The 20137-nt window shown below is 39.9% G+C and overlaps 1 protein-coding gene across 1 annotated transcript in view; it reads right to left on the bottom strand.

Annotated features, from left to right (window-relative positions):
- Nucleotides 1-20137, bottom strand: part of SPOCK1 (SPARC (osteonectin), cwcv and kazal like domains proteoglycan 1) — a 396972-nt gene that overhangs the window by 120027 nt on the left and 256808 nt on the right. The window contains 1 exon segment of the mRNA XM_079968135.1: nt 11021-11153. Coding sequence (XP_079824261.1) covers nt 11021-11153 — 133 coding nt within the window.

Below are 20137 nucleotides of genomic sequence, written 5' to 3'. Positions count from 1 at the left end.
GGAAATAAAGCAGGTTTGCTACAAACAATAAACATTTGAACTGGCAAATGGTCTTATATTTGGGATATTTTAAGATAATGAAGTTCCGCTTACTTTCATGGACTTTTAGATCTAATAGATCCACCTTAAACCCATTGTGGAGATCCATCAGGAATAGACAATAAACTGGAAATTTTATTCCCTATGCCTAGTGAGGTGGAATGCTGTGACATGTTGAGCAGAAAAGTCAATGTTACAATATTATGATATAAAAACTGGTTAGCATATAAGTTACCTCAATAAAGGAGATATGTTGTATAGGGGTTCTTCAGTTGCCAGTTTGGCAAGAAACAGCTAGGCTGATACAATTACTAAAGAGGAGGCTGAATCTTTTCAGATTTTCCATTAGAACAGTTGTGGAACCCAATTTTGATAGAGGTCAGTAGAAACCAAAAAGGGCAAAGTGCGATAGATCATTAAGTGGCCATTCCATTTAAACTTATTGGTCCTTAGTTATAGTCCCATGAGATATCGGAATTCCGAGAACCTTGTGATTGGATAGGGGGTTCTGAGTGGAAAGAATAAAAAGGCAGGCACATCATGTTTAGGGAAAAAGCTTGGTGTCATTGAGGGACTTAGGAAGACTTAGGCCTTTCTGTACTTCTTCTATAGTGGTACAGTTGCTCTTTGATGTTTTTAACCTGAAACTGACTGACTGCTGCACCTTTGGTCACATGTCACTGTTATTAGGGAGTGAGTGTGGTTTTTCCCATCCATACTGGTGGTGGGTTGCAACTAACTTGAGAAAAGTTCTGTGGATGTAGTCACACCCCTTACGTACCGTTGTGTTCCTCCAGCCAGTAAAGGTTGAAGTTTATGAGCATGTGTGCATCTTAGCAATCCTGATATTCCCACAAGGTGAGTGAGCACTCATCAGCTTGGCAGATGGAGTGTGGAAACTTGTCAGGATATTTTTGTCATTTTCTTCCAGTTCAGAACTTCTTGCCCTGCTCCTGAGCTCCTAAACCATAATTCCTGAGCAATGTGTCTGTTGCTAAGCTGCACTGTTACCTGCCTGAGTAAATATTCCTTCCTTCCTTATAAGAAAGAGCTTCTGCTTGTGTGTTTTAGAGTCAGAGCAGGAGACCCACCAGATTTCCACAGAACCTCACCTGCCCATGCTTTCTGAATTTGCCTAATCAGGTTGAAGATCTTCTGTTATAATTAATAAATACAGTGGCACCTCAGGTTACAAATGCTTTGGGTTACAAACACTTCAGGTTACAAATTCCGCTAACCCGGAAGTAGTACCTTGGGTTGAGAACTTTGCCCCAGGATGAGAATAGAAATCGTGCGGCAGTGGCAGCGGCAGCAGGAGGCCCCACTAGCGAAAGCGTGCCTCAGGTTAAGAACGGTTTCGGGTTAAGAACAGACCTCCAGAACGAATTAAGTTCGTAACCTGAGGTACCACTGTATGAGCATTCTACCAGTTCATTGCTTCTCAGGTCTGCTTTATGGGTGTGTTTTTTGTAAACTGGATGATACAGTACAGTCTAGGAACAGAAGCAGCTTTACTTGACTGTTGTGACTTTGGCAGAAAGAGATACAAATAGTTGTCTAACACTAAACTCCTACAGGTACTAAATGCATCTGCCATGCTGGGTAAGCAGTGGCGCACTCCCCCCATCCTTGTGCTGCCTTCCCAAAGGCATGAAAACACTAACTTGGCTTTTGGAAGGAGGAGGACTCTAGGACCCTGTGAGAGCCTCACGCCTCCTTCTCAAAGCCCAGTGAGTCACTTATCTGGCTTTGAGACAGTGCCCAGTGCATGTGCACTGTTCATACAGCCCTAAATCCACCCCTGGGGCTAGCAAAGCTGCAACTACTGGAATTCCCCTCTTCTACATGCCATTAAAAATACAGGAGCACAATCTTCCTTTGATTCTGGCTATTAATGCCTATCAGGGACTAAGCAGGTTCTCCATTGTTAGTGAGTCACATATGCAGACGCATAGCTTGTCCTGATAACCTCTTTATTGAACATTCCATCTGATCTGTTTGCTTGGAGGTTATGTGACTTCTCTTCCATCAATAGTTATTCCACACTTTTTAGTTCATTTCCTGTCGCTTTCTTTACCACAAGTCTTTTTCTAAAAAAGTGGATTTGTTGTGCTAGAACACCAGAAACACTCTAAGCCACTTAACTGTGAAAACCTAAATGTCTGGTATGTGACTAAATCCCTCTCACAAAACAGTGACAATGTAGAGGTGACCATTGGTGAATACAATAAAGCAAAGAGAAATTCAAATTCACTGGTTCACTAAGGCACCAAATACTGCATCTTCTCCCCTCCCAAATTTCTGGAAACACTGCTTGCCTCCAATTTTTCTTGCCGAATTAGTGAGTGCTATGACAACAGTAGGCACTTTTTGTTCCTATTTTCAAACAAGAGGCTTGATAATTGGATTAATTTGTTTACAATCATTTAATTAAATTTGCCAAACAACAATGTACATACTTGGAGGCACAATAATTATACCTATGTGTACCTTCCAATCACCGAAAGGGCTGTTAGTCACTGAGGAAGTATTTGGTAATTTAAGATTACCCTTATTTTCATTTTCTGATTAGTGAAGAACAGTCATCGTCATGTTCAGGTAATTGCTTTATTAACTAGCTTAATTACACATCCTGTAAAAGTGGCAGCTACGCAGTTATTCTGCTTAATGTGTTGCTCAGGAAAAAGTGCTAACTAATTGCTTACATATTCCTTTTAGAGGCCTGGAATATTTGCTGGCGTAATTCATTTGTGAAGAGTATGATGGAAATGCTATGAATTGGTACTTGGTGTGATGCCAGAGAACAAGATAAAGTTCTACCTGAACATCAGTTGTATGGTTTATGATTCTTTCAACAAGCAGGGAAAGGCTTTGAACCTAAATCCCATTCCTTAAAAACAAGCTCCATTGAAGCATCAGCCCTGGGCAGGTGACAGGATACAACTTGTGTATTCGGTCCATAAAGAACATCCACACCATGAGATTCGGAGAAGGACCAGAAGGCACAGGCCGGTCTCACACTCCGTATGTTCACCATCACTAGTTTTAATATCATTTGCCCAGGTCTTCGTTTCCACGAAAAATGTGTTCAAGGTCAAGCTGAGAAGTAATAAGCCGCCCAGCCTTTCCCCAGTGTCTAATTAATTTAATTATGATTTCGGTGTACTAAGAACTTGACAATTCAAAGATGTATAGGAATATGATCCTGGGTATCTTCAAATTGACAATTAGTGCACTGTCTGTTTAGAAGTACAAGAATATGAATTTTGAATGTGATATCAGATATAGGTGGGTAGGTTCCACTGAATGGAATAGAACTGCTGCCGACAGATGTTTATGGGTTTTTTTGTTTTGTTTTTGAGGAAAGGGGAATGTGTTCTTTAAAGAATAGCCATAAGTTTGTAAGCGTACTGGAGAAGTTGTAGTTTGGAAAGAGCTACAAAATACAAACTGCATTGTGTTACATTTTTTATATTTTAGATTACTTTCTTTAAACTGAACTCTACAACCACAATGTGTCATTTAACTATAAAAATGTCTTGAAATTAATTTAGTAAAGAGGCTATACCCAAGATGTACACCCAATATTGTCACAAACGAAGTCCAGGAAATGGAGATGATCCAGGAATACTTTGCAGTTCTTAATTTCCCCCTCCTTTAGAATTTAGAACACTGCCAGCTCGTGCATTATGGGATGTGATTTGAGAATCATACAATACACAGCAGGAATGTATGCTAAATTCTCTTTCCCTGGATCTCCTGCTGTTCCAGGCAAATGCTATATTGAGTTGGCAATTCCATTTTACTGCCATTATCATTAATAGACATTGTTTCCATTCAGTGCAGAGTCTCAGTGCCTTATTATCCAAATGAACTGGATATCCACACTGTGGTACAGTATTGAGAATGGTGTCACCAGAAAGGACAGGGGGGGGGGGGGTTGAAAAGGTAACCAAATGGAACAAACTTTGCCCCAATGTGAAATATGCCTTGTTTACGTAAGTGGATTTAGCATGCTTAGAATGGCAGCCTTATTTTTAATTTCAAGTTTATGATCCAGTTACAATTTATATGTGAAATGTGAGTGTTCTTCAAATAACCACAGGGAGCAGCCATCATTTCCGCCCCCTCTGGTACCACCAATGGTTTGGAGGACTTGCTACTGTTATTGTGAGTAGCATATCAAGGTCCAGATTTCTGTTACTTATATGAGACTGTAATTAACACTTATGCCAGACTTTCAATGTGGAGAATTCTATAAAATTATCATAAATGTTCTGAAATAATAATTATTGTACAAAATAAAGTCAGTCTCTGGCACCAGAATTTTGTTTTGTTTTGCTATTATGTACTCAACCCGTGTGCTCTACAGCTTCATGACAGAAAGCATCCAAAATCCAATTTTCAGATACAAAAGCTGGATTGCCAGTGAGTGAACCGCAAGCCAAAATGTTATTACTGGTGTTAATCTGCAACAACCAACAGCAACAAAATATGGTACAAACATCGCCATCCATCATTACCAGAGAATGATGAATGGGAATGTGCTGGGATGCAGCCGTCATTATTGACAATTGGGTTACATGCAGCTGCCCAGGTACTATGTGTTTGAACAAGGACAAACACAGTAATTCACAAATATCATTGTCCCCTCTGGCCAACAACTTTCAGCAGAACTGCAGCTGGTGAGATTCAACCTTTGCTGAAACTGGAAAGAGTCTCTGTGGTGGCTTGTTGTGTGATTGCAGTCTGTGCAATAATTTTGACAGCACAGTAGGAGCCACGGGAGCGCTTGAAAACAGAAACACTGTGGCCATTTGTTATAAAAGGTTGCCCTGCTGTGGACAGCCAAAACAACCGAAGAGCTGATATTCATCTGACAGTGGCTTTGGTTATCATAAACCCACTCCATCATGTAATGTACTGGCATTCCAGTTTAAAAGGACCACACAGTTTTATTGTCCTTCGAAGAATAAGTAGTGCTTAGATTTAAAACTGAGTCTGATTCCACCAAAAATGATGTTTTTGGGTATACTGGGGTTTACAGCACTTTTAAGGGAAACAATTGACTAGTTCAGATAGAAGCAATAAATGTAATGCTGAAACCGTACCCTTGAGATGCATGATGCGGGCATGTCCCATGGTGTCTTCCTTCTGATTTTTGTTTGTGTTAACTTTGTTTTGGATAAATCCTTTATACTTGTGGATATTCATGCATTCTGACATTATATTCCTGGGCTGTGGGGACTAACAAATAGACAACAAAGGGGATCCTGCAAATCATGTTCCAAGATAGGGACACCAATTCTTAGCTCTTCTGATAAGTTTGGCCTCTGGAGGACAACTAATTTTCTCCACTCTAGATACACATGGAAGCTATATGATACGACAGTGTTATCTCCATTATGTCAGATGCATTGTGTCTTCTGCGTTACATTTCAAAACAATGATAATCCATAAATCCCACTTTTGCTGTTCTGAATTTTGTAAAGCTCATTAAGGCATTTGCTTGCTGAAGCCTAGAACATTCCCTGCAATTTTGGGCAGGCATTAGAATTTCCTGATAATTACTTACAATCATCAACATTTTATTTGCTAGGACATTAAATCTTGACCTTTAGTTTCACAGCAGTTGCTTGAAACAATTTAGACTGCCTGGGAAATGAAACCTTGTGTGAAGTCAAACAGCTGAAATAAATGCCAAGCCCATAAAAGCTGGCACTGCTGAGAACCATGTGGGTAACATAAGAGTGGGGGGGAATCCTGCATTACACTTGTCAGTTTTACATTTCTCCTTAGAGAATGGCCCTGGTAAACCATTTACTCATTGCAAACAGAATTTTTCAAACAGCAAAGGGTAGAAGTTGGCTTCTATGGCGTACTAAGGTTTCCATATAACTAAAATTATGCACCCAGAAAATGGAAAATCTGTGCAATGACCAAAATGTATGTACATAGATCATTGGTTGCTAATCAAATGTTGTGGTTGCAAGAACCCTGGCCTGCCCTATGGGGTAGGATCATGGGACAGGTCTCTGAAATTCAGTATGAAGTCCAGGACAATTCATCACCCTCTGCTGCCGCTCTGTGTCTGGGAAGAGTGCTGGAGTTTGTCTGTTGCACAGAATCTCTGAGACACATGAGCACACTTCAGACATCCTTTGAATGAGTTCAGTAAACACCATGGGGACATGCTCCACCTCTCTGTCACTCTTCGGATCACTCTCCATGAGTTGGAGGGTCATTTTCTGATGCAGAGAACCTGCTGCGCATATGGAGGCTCCACATACTTTTAGAAAACTGGAAAACTGGGTTTTAAATTGTGAGGGAATCCTCTGTGAGTGTAAGCAGGCATTCTACTTCAAAAGATTTCCCTCCTACTTGAGGTGGTGGTAGATATAACATTCTCATCCCCATATATCTGCATATTTACAAAATTTAGAAATGCAGTGGAATATGAGAAGAATTAGGGATCAAGACAGGCTGCAACATGTGGATGTAGGTATTATGCAAAGCCCAAGTGAGACATCAATGATTTGAGGCACTTCAAGTTGCCTAGGGGCAACTGTGAGTTCTGGATCAGATAGAATCTTGACACCGGGGTGCCAGTGAATAGCCTTGCCCTACTATTCCTTGGGACGCAGGTGGCGCTGTGGGTTAAAGCCTCAGCGCCTAGGACTTGCCGATCGAAAGGTCGGCGGTTTGAATCCCTGCGGCGGGGTGCGCTCCCGCTGCTCGGTCCCAGCGCCTGCCAACCTAGCAGTTCGAAAGCACCTCCGGGTGCAAGTAGATAAATAGGGACCGCTTACCAGCGGGAAGGTAAACGGCGTTTCCGTGTGCGGCTCTGGCTCGCCAGAGCAGCGATGTCACGCTGGCCACGTGACCCGGAAGTGTCTCCGGACAGCGCTGGCCCCTGGCCTCTTAAGTGAGATGGGCGCACAACCCCAGAGTCTGTCAAGACTGGCCCGTTCGGGCAGGGGTACCTTTACCTTTACCTTTACTATTCCTTACTTTGTTCAGCTTGCCTGAACATAAACTTTTGCTTTATACTGTTGAGCTGTCACTTGGAATGGAACAATGGTTTTTATGTAGTATCATGTTTTAAACAACGCGGCTGAAACATTGCTTTATTCAGATGGTTTTATATCATATATTTTTGTGGCAGAATGTTGTACAGTGCCTTGTGAGGGCAACGCACCCTCAGAGGTGGTTTAGAAATCTCCGAACAAGCAAACCGCTTTTGTATGCATTATTATTTCTTATAAATTTTCTTATTCTATTCTGACTTTTAGCTCATTTTTGGGGGGGAGAATCTAAGACTTTGTTATGATTTACTAATAAACATGTGACAGAACTGGTTTCAAGAGAAGTACTGCACAAAATACTACTTATTTTGGGTGAGTGATGAAAAGTTTATATTGAAAGAAACAACAAACTGGAGTCAGAGATTTTTAATGTTACCCAAGTCATGCTGTGAAACCTGATACACGTTTGTTTTGCATCATTTGCAACAAAGTACTATTACAAGAAAGCACTCTGACAATGGACCACTTCCTTGTAGGATAAAGGTCAAAAGAACTCTGTGTTTGGTAGCTGTGACTGACATATCCTTTGAGAAATTGCTATTCATTATAACTGTCACCTGCAGAAACTTCAATCCAAATTTTCAAGCAAACCTGCTAGACACATGCAACAGAAGGAGGGGGAAAAAAAACCAATAGAAGAATTCTGGACTTGATTAAAATGAAAGCCAATGAAACTATAATTGCCCAGCATATGGGAAGGAGTATAGTACACTACTGGGGGAAAATAAACAGTCATCCATGCTGCATTTTCCAGAAACTGGTGTCAAAATAAGTTTTCTTACAATCCTTGTGGGGACCACAAACCACTGAAATGGGAATTATAGGACATTATTCTTTAAACACATTTTTAAAAGACTTAAGTCCTATACAGATAAAAATGCAGTAGAATGAATATGTGGGGAGTTGGGAGATAGCTGGGGCAACCTAATCAGATGGGTGTGGTGGTATTACTAATCACCAATCACCAATTATTTCTTCTTGATTCCACCTTCCACATGTTTCTTCAAATAGAGCATATGTATGTACAAGGTGCATGGAAAATCTATACCCTGTGAAATCTCTACCTTGCAAGCATGCTGGGTATAATTGCACATGTACCTTGTCAAGAGTATGCACCTAATATAGGAGGTAAGGAGGAAATGATGCTAATGGGTGAGATGCTGGCCTCCCACCCACCCACAGATTTTACCTAGATCTCTTTCAAAGTGGAATGAGGGGTGGAAGAGCCTGCCTTTCCCAGACAGCTATAGGCAACAGCAGGAGGCATTAGACGTCTTCATTATAACTAGCAGAATCAAAACTGAGCCAGAGAAGGTTAGTGAACTAACAATATCAATGGCTCTGGATCAAAAAAGTATTTGGATGTAGTGATAAATAATCAAAGGGGCTTCTGAAAGATCTGGGGCTCAGCCTAAATCATGCAGTAAAAGCACGATAAGCCAGTGGAACAGACTGACTGAATATACAATAAAAGGCATTTACCATGGATTTATCAAGTCAATCCCATTTTGTTTTATCTGAGCATATTCTAAGTGGCTAAGAAGAGCATGGAAGAGCAAGATAATCACAAGAGAATGGAAATGTATTTTTGAAAGAAGACTTAAAGGAATCAGTAACAGAGAATCTAGTTGGTGCATGCATAAGTGCCATATGAAAGCAAGTGCTGGTTCATATGGAGCTGTCTTACTCATACCAATGGTCCATTGAGCTCACTACAGCCTCCCCAGACAGACAGAAACTCTCCTGGTTTGCTGGAAAAGATATTTTCCAGTCCTGATACTGGACATACCTTTGGCTGGGGATATTCATTGCCAGGTCACCAAATAGGCAGAGTAGGCACTGGCCTATGGGCCCCAAGCCTATTAGGGGCCCTGCAACAATGGATCAAAATAATATTGATTTGCTCTTGAAAGAAAATTACAGAAAGTATTCAGATATAATTTGCAAGCCCCCTCCCCGAGAATTCGACTGCCCAGGGGCCTCCACAGGGTTTAATCCGGCCCTGAGGATATTAGGAACTGAACCTATAAAAAGAGTGTGCTATATCACCAAGCTATGACTGCTCCCTTAAATGTACAACACATATTCAAGTGGAATAATTCATTGTTACTATGGGATTATCTAGTTATATGTGATTAAATATTCTCTAATATTTTGGAAACATTCACACAGTTCACAGATGATATTTTGCCATCTAACCTAGATGGACAGCCAAGTGCTAGCTCAGCTAATGAAACTTCCCAATATACACCTTGCCCTCTGGTGCTTGATTGAGCATATCTTGGCAAAATTAGTCTGTCTTATCACTATGGATAACTCAACTTCTCCACAATTGTCACATTGCCTCTTTGTCATATTCCACAAGTTGTCATGTTCCACATTAAATTCAAAAACTAGCCCCCCCCCCAGCTCTGCTCCTCTCTGGCCCTGATTCAAATTCAGAATATTCAGAAGCAAATGCATTCATACTGGCCCCCCCTCTCATACATAGAATTGCGTATGGGGTGTGTGTGTGTGTGTACAGTTCCCATATGAGGATCTCAACATGCATGTGTGAATTGGCATCAGATTTCTCTTTTCATGGCCCTTTATAACTTCATGCTCCTTCCTTTCTGCAACCATTCATCTGGTTTATCTCCATACCTTCTAACCTGTTGTTTCCTGTGCCTGGAACAATCCTCCTCCTGCAACTTGTCTTCCTTTCTCTATGCCACCACTCAAGATCACTATATATTCATTCTAACCCACATTTCTTCTCACACCCTCACCTACTGCATCCGCTTGATTCTGTTACGGCATCTCCTTTACACAATTGAAGCCAAACTTTGCTATCTTGATATAGATGATAAATCCTTGGTGCATGGATCATGCAATTTTTATCACCTGGATACTTGCTAATACAACATAGGAGCTAAATATACATTAAAGTGAGTTAGGTCACCACAGTTACAGCCCTTTGGGGGCACTTTTTAGATGGTATATATTGATGCATTTTATCTTTTCTTCTTTATGTTTTATGTTTTCAGACTTGTTACCATAAAGTATCATATCCAAGCAAAACCTTTGTGAATAGGGTATATTATATGTTTATAGCAATGAATGTATGAATAAATGATTAATCCAACATAGTACACCGCAAAGAACAAAACATGAAAATCTTAATTCCACTTAAAAAGTGAAGTATCAACACTTGAATTAAACATGACTAAGGAGGTGTTTTGTATTTTTTACCAAATCAACACCTAAGGCATTAATAATCAGGCCAATGAAAAATATCCACTGACTGCATTATCTGCTCTCATATGTGGAAATCCTTTAGTGTTTTAGCTATGCTTTTGGTGTACTGGTTTAGAATATATATGACCTACGCAGCACACCAAGTGAATTATATTTTCACTATAAAGTCAAATGTTACCCTTCCCACCAAGGTTTTTACTCTCTAACAACCATGCATTGAGTGATATAAATGCAGTGCACATCGTTCATTTTAATGTGTTATGCTACACCATAAAGAAAAGGAAATATAGGAAAACATAAAGCCACAGATTCACATAACAGGTGTCTTCAATCAATTGTTACTGCTTTTTCTGCACACTCTAAACACAAGATCCATGTTATTTCCATTGTGCAGGAAGTTTGGCATCCAATCTGGCAATCTTACAATACCATGAAAAACTGCTTCTAAATGTGGACCCCCTTTCACTTTCCAGTCTGGGGTGTAGAGGAACTCTCTTGAACTACTGGCACTTTCAGTTGACATGAGGAGCATCAGGGTAACAGCCTTCCTTACTCACAGTCTTACATGTTTCATTAAACGGCTTGGGTTTGAAAGCTCACATTCCTAAATGGTACTTTTGCAAATGCCCGAATTACGACAGATACGCTTTTGTCATTACCTTTGTTGTGTAAGTATGTCCATCGGAGCCACAAACTGCACTGGCATGCATCAGAGGGCATGGCTTGCATTTTACTAAATTAGCTGGTCCATTCCAGTGCCTCTGGGGAAGGTTTCCTTTCTTTTGCCGAAGGCTGGAAGAGAAGGCGGGGGTCTGTGTGAATGTGATAGACAACTAAGACAAGTCTCTGCCAAATCTAAGCCTGAAAACAATCTACATTTTGTGCATGGAATCCTTTTGGATCTAATTCTGCCTAAGCACATTTCAGGGCCAGCTAAAGAGTGAATTTGTAATTGTTGGCAAAGCAATATTGTTTATTTCCAGTAGTTATATAACAAAATGATTATTGTTATTGGTTGTACGAGAAAAACAATAAAAGCCGTAGGAGACAGAAATAACATGAAAACTAGCAATAGCATAAAAACAGCATATAATAACAAAAAAGCACCACCAGCAGCAACAACAACAACAACAACAACAACAACAACAACTATTATTATTATTATTATTATTATTATTATTTTTTAAGGTACAGTAATAGAAATGTGGATGATAGGGATATCCAACAACAACAACAACAACAACAATTATTATTATTTAAGGTACCGTAATAGAAATGTGGATGATAGGGATATCCAGAATGTATTTTATATGTTTTAGATAAGAGATGGATGTATTGAATGGGAAAGTGAAGCTAAGATTATGCATAGGTAAAGGTAAAGGGTCCCCTGACCATTAGGTCCAGTCGTGACTGACTCTGGGGTTGCGGTGCTCATCTAGCTTTACTGGCCGAGGGAGCCGGTGTACAGCTTCCGGGTCATGTGGCCAGCATGACTAAGCTGCTTCTGGCGAACCAGAGCAGTGCACGGAAATGCCGTTTACTTTCCCGCCAGAGCGATACCTATTTATCTACTTGCACTTTGACATGCTTTTGAACTGCTAGGTTGGCAGGAGCAGGGACTGAGCAATGGGAGCTCACCCCGTCACGGGGATTCGAACCGCTGACCTTCTGATTGGCAAGTCCTAGGCTCTGTGGTTTAACCCACAGCGCCACCCGCATCCCAAACAGATTATGCATAGAGAGCTACAATTTTAAGTGGAAGCATTTTTTTGTCTAGCATTCTCCCTAACATGTTATTTGAGCACATGCATCAGAAAGCACCATATTTGAATTTTGGCATCATGAGGTAGGGTGAGAAAACACTCTTGCCTGACACCCTGGATTGCAGTTGCCAGTGAGGGCTGCTAATACTCAGCTAGGAGGACAGCCTTACAGTGTAGCTTTATATGCTTTTAAACTATTTTAGGGATCCTTCTAAAATGAAAAGTAACAAGAAGAAAACCCCATTCAGTATAACCAATGTTGACAACTAGCTTAATATTAAAGTTGGTATGTACGAAGAAGCTCATTCAGTTGATGAGTGAGCTAGATACTATGATTTTATATTTCTGTTTCCAGTGGCCTGCTATTTAAGGAATATATTGTTAAGCTGATTTTATTTTTTAATCTCATAGGAAATATTCTAAAATGGGGCAATGCACAGCTGAGGTCACTCCTATGACTTTGTCTACTACAATGTTCACATTTCCTTGTGCTTTGCAATGTGCCCATTTTTAGATTATGAACGTTTCTAAAGCTATTGAAAAGCCTGCAATGTACCACTCTGGATATCTGAAACTTCAAAAATGAATGGCTATCTTGACTGTGTCATTGATGTTCTCACTTCTTCTCTTCAGTACTTTAACTGTTCTATTATGGGGTTTCAGATCTAGGGTCTTTTTTAACTTGTTGGATTTTAGATTCTATATTGTGATATTGAAAGCCTCTGCTACCCCTGAATCACCAATGGTATGAGAACTATGGCCTCCTTTTTCATACAGGAGTGAATAATACCATGGATAAAATAAAATTTGACACTTGGTAGTCCAATGTCCACTGACATTGTGCCCACCCTCCAATCTGTTGCAGTTGCACAATACTAAGATTCCTCTGTTTGAGTAGTTTTGTACATTTGCTATGTTACAGTCCATCAAATTATCATGGTCAACTAAATAAAATTGTATCCCTTCTTAGCATACAAACATATCTACAATGTCTTGGTGCCAAGCAGAATTTAGCAATACCCAGGATTTGAAACCATTGATCTGAAGCTGGCTACTGATCCTGCCCAAGAGAAATAAGAAAAATCAACCACTGCATGATTTATGAAATTAAATTTAAAGGGCATTCAATGAACAAAGTGCCATATAAATGTCTGTTTAAAAATATTATATTTATATCTAAAAATTAAATATAAACTCCTTAAAAATAGGACTGGCATTCCTGATAGAAGCCTTTTAAATAATTGTCAAGGGTAACGCAAACTCTATTTTAAAGATTCATTTATACTTTGCATAGTTGTGCTAGTTAAGTATTATTAAGGTTACTAAATGTTATATTGTTTTAGGTTGTGCTTTTCTATGATTGCTTTCAGTATATCTGGTCTACAAATCATAACATCAAATACAGTACATACAGTTATCAAGACAATACATGCATGCACCTTTTAACATGAGAGTATAAGAAACTCCATGAATAATCAGAAAGAGTTATAAATAGAGATAATGTCTATTGGCAATTTGGTGCCTGCTATAGTCATTCCTTCTAAAAGCTTTAACTCAGATTGGTATCTTTCTATAAAAGTTACAGTATAGGAGGACATGAGCCATTGTTTCAATTGAGCTGTTTTTGCAAGGGACAAACTGTCAAGTGCCAAGGGCAGCCTAATCAAGGATAAGGCTAGGAGGGCATGTGGAGGGAATATGCTCTAGTAAGGACAGAGGGCCTCCCAAGGTCTAATGGCCCACCCCTTTAACCATGATTGAGGGACTGTAAATATCATGTGTGAAGTAGCTCCATGTGATATTGGCTTTCTAGATTTCATAACAAAATATAAATTCTACCCCAAGCATTTGGAAGAAATAGTAATCCCACTACTTTGCCCTAATATGAAAGCACATCAGAGCAGTTTAGCTGAGACAAGGAAAACATTTTAAAACATCACCGAATGCCTTTATTATGGTTTAGAAAACACATATGGATGCTCTTTAAAGCAATTTTGCCTCAGTTTGCAATTTGCTGCACAATTCAAACTCTGTTGTAATATCACATTCAGCTGCTAAAATAATAAAAATGCTATTCTTTCATTTCAGTTAAAGCTTTCTTCTGCTTGAGCCTTTGTCACAGTGATAAATAGCACTATTAGGAAGCTTGCATCTACAGAAGCAACCCCATCACGATATCATAAAATAAAAAAGCCAACCAAAAAGAGAGATAGAGAAGCCTGCAATCAAAGCCTTGGTATCAAAAACCAGTTCTGTCAGTATATGACAGTGTTAATCTTCTAGAATGCATTCACTTTCCTTAACAAACTAACTCCTCATTACAGTAATTAAGATAGGTGAATAGTAAAATACTCTGGATTGAACCAAAAAGGGTGAGGTATACATATTAAAATTTCTGTAAATGATATGTGAAATGGAGTGGGTCCAAATACGTAAAGCTCACAGTGATGCTACCCAAATATTACAACATGTCTACATCTTTGCACAAAAGAATGCCTGAAAAAATTTAAGTATCTTAAAAATCATGCCATATAATCATAGCTAGGAGGCAAAAGCACAAGAAGCTGTGACTACCAGGGACCTGAGATCACAGGAGCAGGAGCGTTAGGGGGGAGAAAAGTTTGCAAGCCATATGTGCAACCCACACACAGTCCCCTTGTGTAACTTGCACATATGTTTTTCTGTACAGAATCTTGCTAGAAGAAATCAACAACTCCATCTTATGGGTTGGTTAAAAAAAAATTAGTTGCTGTGGTTGCAGATTATTAAGTTGCTAATTAACTTGAACATTTGATGGCTACATTTCAAAAGGTGGCATTCAAGTTGCTCTTCTACTCTAACAAAATGCCCTAGTTAGATGGCTACTGAGCAGTGTCATGCTTTGCATGGTGTTTTTTTTTTTTTTTAAAGCAACATGTTTGTTGCTATTTGGTTGAACACATGCTGTGAAAGTGCTAACTTCCAAACATAGTCTAAGGCTACTTTCAGACAATACTCTTTTGTAGATGCTATTCAGTACTCTGCCAGCAAATTTCAGTTGTGCAATTAAAGCAAGTCTTGCATACAACAACATTTCTGTGGTAAGAAAAGTGACAGGAAAATGAACTGGAAAGTGTGGGATGACAGCAATGTCATATTACCTCTAAGCAACCAAAGCGGAATGAATGCTCAGTGAGCAACTTGTCTGGAAGAGCCCTAAAACTAGAAACCAGTTGAAAGAGGGATTTAGTCCCTGAGCTGTTCAACATTGCTTTTGTTTCAAAAAGTCCAACCATGAGGGGTCATAACCTTCTACTTGTTCCTTCAAGCTGATGATCGATTGAGTCCTACCATGCCACATCCATCTCTTTCCCATCTACTCAACAACTGCAATTAGTTAATATTGTCTGCTTCTTCATTCATGTGTTCCACTTAATCCATCAATGTGATTGCTAATGCGGCTCCGTAGATGCCAAAGAATAATCAAGGATGGATATTATTATGGCATGCTCTATAGTTGAAAATGCGAGGGAAATGTTGCTGAATGGGGACTGGCTATGGAAGAGGAAAAATAAGAGCGCCAACTTCCCAAGGGGAACAATTTGCATAGCAGGTGCTAGTTTTATGATGTGAATCTGAATTGATCATCTAAAAATATATTGTTGTTTTAACTTTTATATCACATAGAAGCCTGCCAAATGCTCTAACAGCCTGGATTGCATTCCCTATTGGGCTTTTAGACCAAAAGACCAACAGACAACATAAGTTGGGCTTAGGTTATGTTAAGATATAGCAAACGCAAATGTGAGGTATTAATTGCCACACTCAACCCACCAGTCATTTCACCCAGAACTTCTCAGCAGAAATACTGCACAGCCCTCTTGCACAAGTTCATAAAATATTCAATATACAAATCAGATCATTTTGAAGTGAAAAGGTAAAAAACCACCACCACCAAATCTATACTTGGTGGCAGAAAAACAGCTCTCAACCCCAAAATCCTTCAGATTTAAAATAAAGTATAAAATATGGTTATCAGCTAAACTGGCTTTTCTCAAGATTTCACTTTCTTCTAGCTGTTAGAAATGGTCTGATAAGCAACTTCAATTTATTAATAACAGGGTTTTAAAAGAAAAAAAAAATACATTGCAAATCTTTTAAGTGGAAAAGGCATTGTATTAATGCCTTTTCCACTAATACGTCAGAAACAAAATAGCTTTAGAGTGGCTTCTATTATGAACATTTTGTCTTTTCAGCTTGACAGAGACGTGTGTTCGTTTTAACTTTATCTCTCTGTCTTGCTCAGTTCCAGAAGCGTATGTGCTTTGAGTCAAAAGTATGACCTGCCAGCATTCAGAACCCAGACAGAAAAAAATATTTTTTATTATCTTATTTCTGCCTGCCTGGGGATGTTATCACCTATGCAGCATTCATATTATCTCACAGGTTTAAAAAGACTAGATTTTAAACACCCATAGAAGGGTTCTTGCTGTACGTCTCTCTAAAGAGATAGTGTTCAAGTTATGGCTGTTCTTGGTAGTAAATAGAATTCATGTAGGATTGCTGGAAAACAGGTCTTTCAATGTTAATGCCTGTAACATTTTCATACCTATAATAATTTACTATGTGGACATGAAACAGAGAGACACATTGTGCAAAAATGTATGTTTTAAAATGATTTATTAGACCAAGACCTAATTAGCTGTAGTTCAGAAAGTGTAACTAGGGTTGTCAGTTACAACCTGGAAATTGTTGCTATATCTTTACATTTATTGATTAAGGGAGAGACTCAACAACTATGTCTTCTCCTGCCCATTTCCCCAGAGTTCTTTTGTCTTTCATCCTTTCCCACCTGCACAGTTGGATTTCCTATTATGTCAAACTGTGGTGGGGGAGTGGTTAATGGATCTGGGAAGAAAGCATGTGAGAAAAGCCTGTGCTGTTGAATCTTAGGCTTTTTTGCAATCCCAAAGCAAACAACAACAAAAAGAAGCCAGCTAGCAGCATGCCAAAAATAGGAGGAAATAATGGGTATATGAGTGTAAGGAGAAACAAGCAAAGGTTAGTTAGGGAAATACCAATTGATAAGTGCAATTACTCACACTAAACAATTTACTTCGCACCCACTTTTAAAACACTTAAGATGCATCTTTTACTTCTTGATGACTATGGGACGTAGGGTTGGGCCCCAAGTTACCTCAGTGAGCATATTACAGCAAACAGGGACAAATGAACCCAACATTTGCCCCAAGTCTTCCCATTGTCACATCTTGCATTGCCCTGCCCCAGTTCTCCAGTTTGTTGGCTACTGCCAATGAGAGGCTGGTAAATTAATGTTGAGATGATGTAATAACAGTATAAGTAAGCAAATCTACACTGAAATGCAAAAGTGAATAACATGGCATTGGCCAGCCATATATGGCTACAGCTCATAGATCTGCTATAACATGCAATTTAGCAGGGATGAGGATTTTAACTTAGGTTTCTCCCACCCAAACCTTCTCCATATTAGTTTCACACTCATTGCAAGGATGTACCCATGGCATTGCAGATTGATAAAAACAATATAAACATTCAGAGTTAGCTTGCAGTGGTTGTGGCTGTGAAAACCTCATTAGGAAGCAAGCATGTTTTTCTTACCTCTTCTTTGTTTTGTGTTCTCTGGGATCAACTTAGCAACATTTTATGGGGAGTCTACAAGGATCAGCCCCAATGCTCCAGAATTATCCTCCAAAAGAGATTCATTTAGTCTTGTCCCTGCTAGTTTGTTTGTTTTTTTGGCAGTTGAAGGCTGTCACTTTTCAGAAGAACTTTCATTTTTAACACTATTTACCGGTACTTTCAGGGGTGGCGCTGTGGGTAAAACCTCAGTGCCTAGGACTTGCCGATCGTATGGTCGGCGGTTCGAATCACTGCGGCGGGGTGAGCTCCCGCTGTTCGGTCCCAGCTCCTGCCCACCTAGCAGTTCGAAAGCACCCCTAAGTGCAAGTAGATACCGCTTTATAGTGGGAAGGTAAACGGCGTTTCCGTGTGCAGCGCTGGTGCTGGCTCGCCAGAGCAGCTTCGTCATGCTGGCCACGTGACCCGGAAGTGTCTCCGGACAGTGCTGGCCCCCGGCCTCTTAAGTGAGATGAGCGCACAACCCTAGAGTCGGACACGACTGGCCCGTATGGGCAGGGGTACCTTTACTTTTACTGGTACTTTCAGGGTAGTTGTGCTTATTTTAGTGGCCGTTTACTGGGACTGTTGCTTTCGCTGATTTATTGATGTAATTTGTTTTGGTTTACTGAATGTTGTTTTTATTGTTTTTCCCCTCTATGAATTTTCATGACTGGTGCTGTAAAAGAAAGATTTAAATAAGTATGTGCCACTCCATCAGGTGTGAAGCACGGTTCCTTTCAGCCTGCTTGAACTGCATCCCATGGCTTTTGTTGATCCTAGAAGCTTCTTCACTGTTTTGCTTCAGCAGCACATACCATTGGTTCAGTAGCCTTGGGCAGACAACCCATCCAGAGAAAACTACTAAAGGAAGGGTCAGGGTTGTGCCACCAGTACTATTCATCCCAGTTCCCTGTGTTTATGTAGCCTTCTGAGTCTGCATGCTGTACCGAGTTTGCTTTGGTCACAAGGGTGAATTAATATGTGAAGGTTGGAGGGCAGGCCAAAGGGCACACTTTCCTTGTCTCTGAAAATGTAATCTGCACAAGGCTAAAGTCACACCTAAAGCTAAAGCTGCCAGTTTCATTGTACAATGGACATAACTATAGCAACTTGATTTTCTATTTGGCATGATGGCATGTATATCCATTGAAATTCAATGGCTGAGATTAGTCATGCCCATTAATTGAAATGGGTCTACTCTGCGTAGAACTAACAATGGATACAATCTATTATGAATACTTATTTAGCAAAATAGTAATAAGTAGTAGCAGTAGGGTTTTTTTCTTTAAAAAAAGGTTTAACAATTTTGTCCAAAGTTTCTTAAATTTTGTAAGTATTAAAAGTTGAGACAGTTCTTGCCCAGGTTCAGATTCTAATACTTCACAAAAGGGGGGGAGAGGTGGTGAGAGGAAAGCAAGCTTTACAGCAGCAGCAGCAGCAGCAGCAGCAGCAGCAGCAGCAGCAATAATAATAATAATAATAATAATAATAATAATAATAATAATAAATAATAATAATAATGATGGTGATGATGATAATAATAATAATAATTTATATATACCCTGCCCATTTGGCTGGCTTTCCCCAGCCACTCTGGGAGGCTCCCAACATAAGTAATGATGATGATGATGATGATGATGATGATGATAATAATAATAATAATAAAGCGATAAAACATCAGACATTAAAAAGTTCCCTGAACAGGGCTGCCTTCATATGTCTTCTAAAAGTCAGATAGTTGTTTATTTCCTTGACATATGATGGGCCGGCATTTGACAGAGCGGGCCCCACTACCAAGAAGGCCCTCTGCCTGGTTCCCTGTAACATCACTTCTCACAGTGAGGGAATCACCAGGAGGCCCTTGGAGATGTACCTCAATGTCTGGGCTGAACAATGGGGGTGGAGACGCTCCTTCAGGTATACTGGGCCAAGGCTGCCCCTTCCATGGGAGCTTCAAGCCACAATGGATAGGACTAGTTTGGTCTTTCCTTTGCCATGATGTTCTTCCTGAAATACAAGGGTGTGGTCTGTCTGTGGTCCTATGTAACCAATCTGTTGGCAGGGGGTGGAGTGTGCCTCTTTTCAGCTCTGCAACGCAGTTGCAAGTAACTGGTAGGAGCTCTCTCTCTCCCTCTCTCTCTCTCTCTCTCACACACACACACACACAACATTATACAACCAAGTGAAGCTTTGGCCTTTTTCTTTTTAAAACAGCATAGCATTGTTGTCTACCCCATCACTGGCAAGCCAGAAGTAGTGCATTCTGATGATTCCTTCTCATTCATATGCCAGAACCTGACAGCTTTCTTATGCTACATGCTAATTCTTCAATTTATTATGGGTGCACCTCCATCATAATTTTTGATTTATCAT

This window comes from Podarcis cretensis (genome assembly GCF_951804945.1).
Source record: "Podarcis cretensis genome assembly, chromosome: 2".
Taxonomy (NCBI): Eukaryota; Metazoa; Chordata; class Lepidosauria; order Squamata; family Lacertidae; genus Podarcis; species Podarcis cretensis.
The sequence above is the reverse complement of the archived record's forward strand: the minus strand, read 5'-3'. Positions and strand labels throughout refer to the sequence as shown.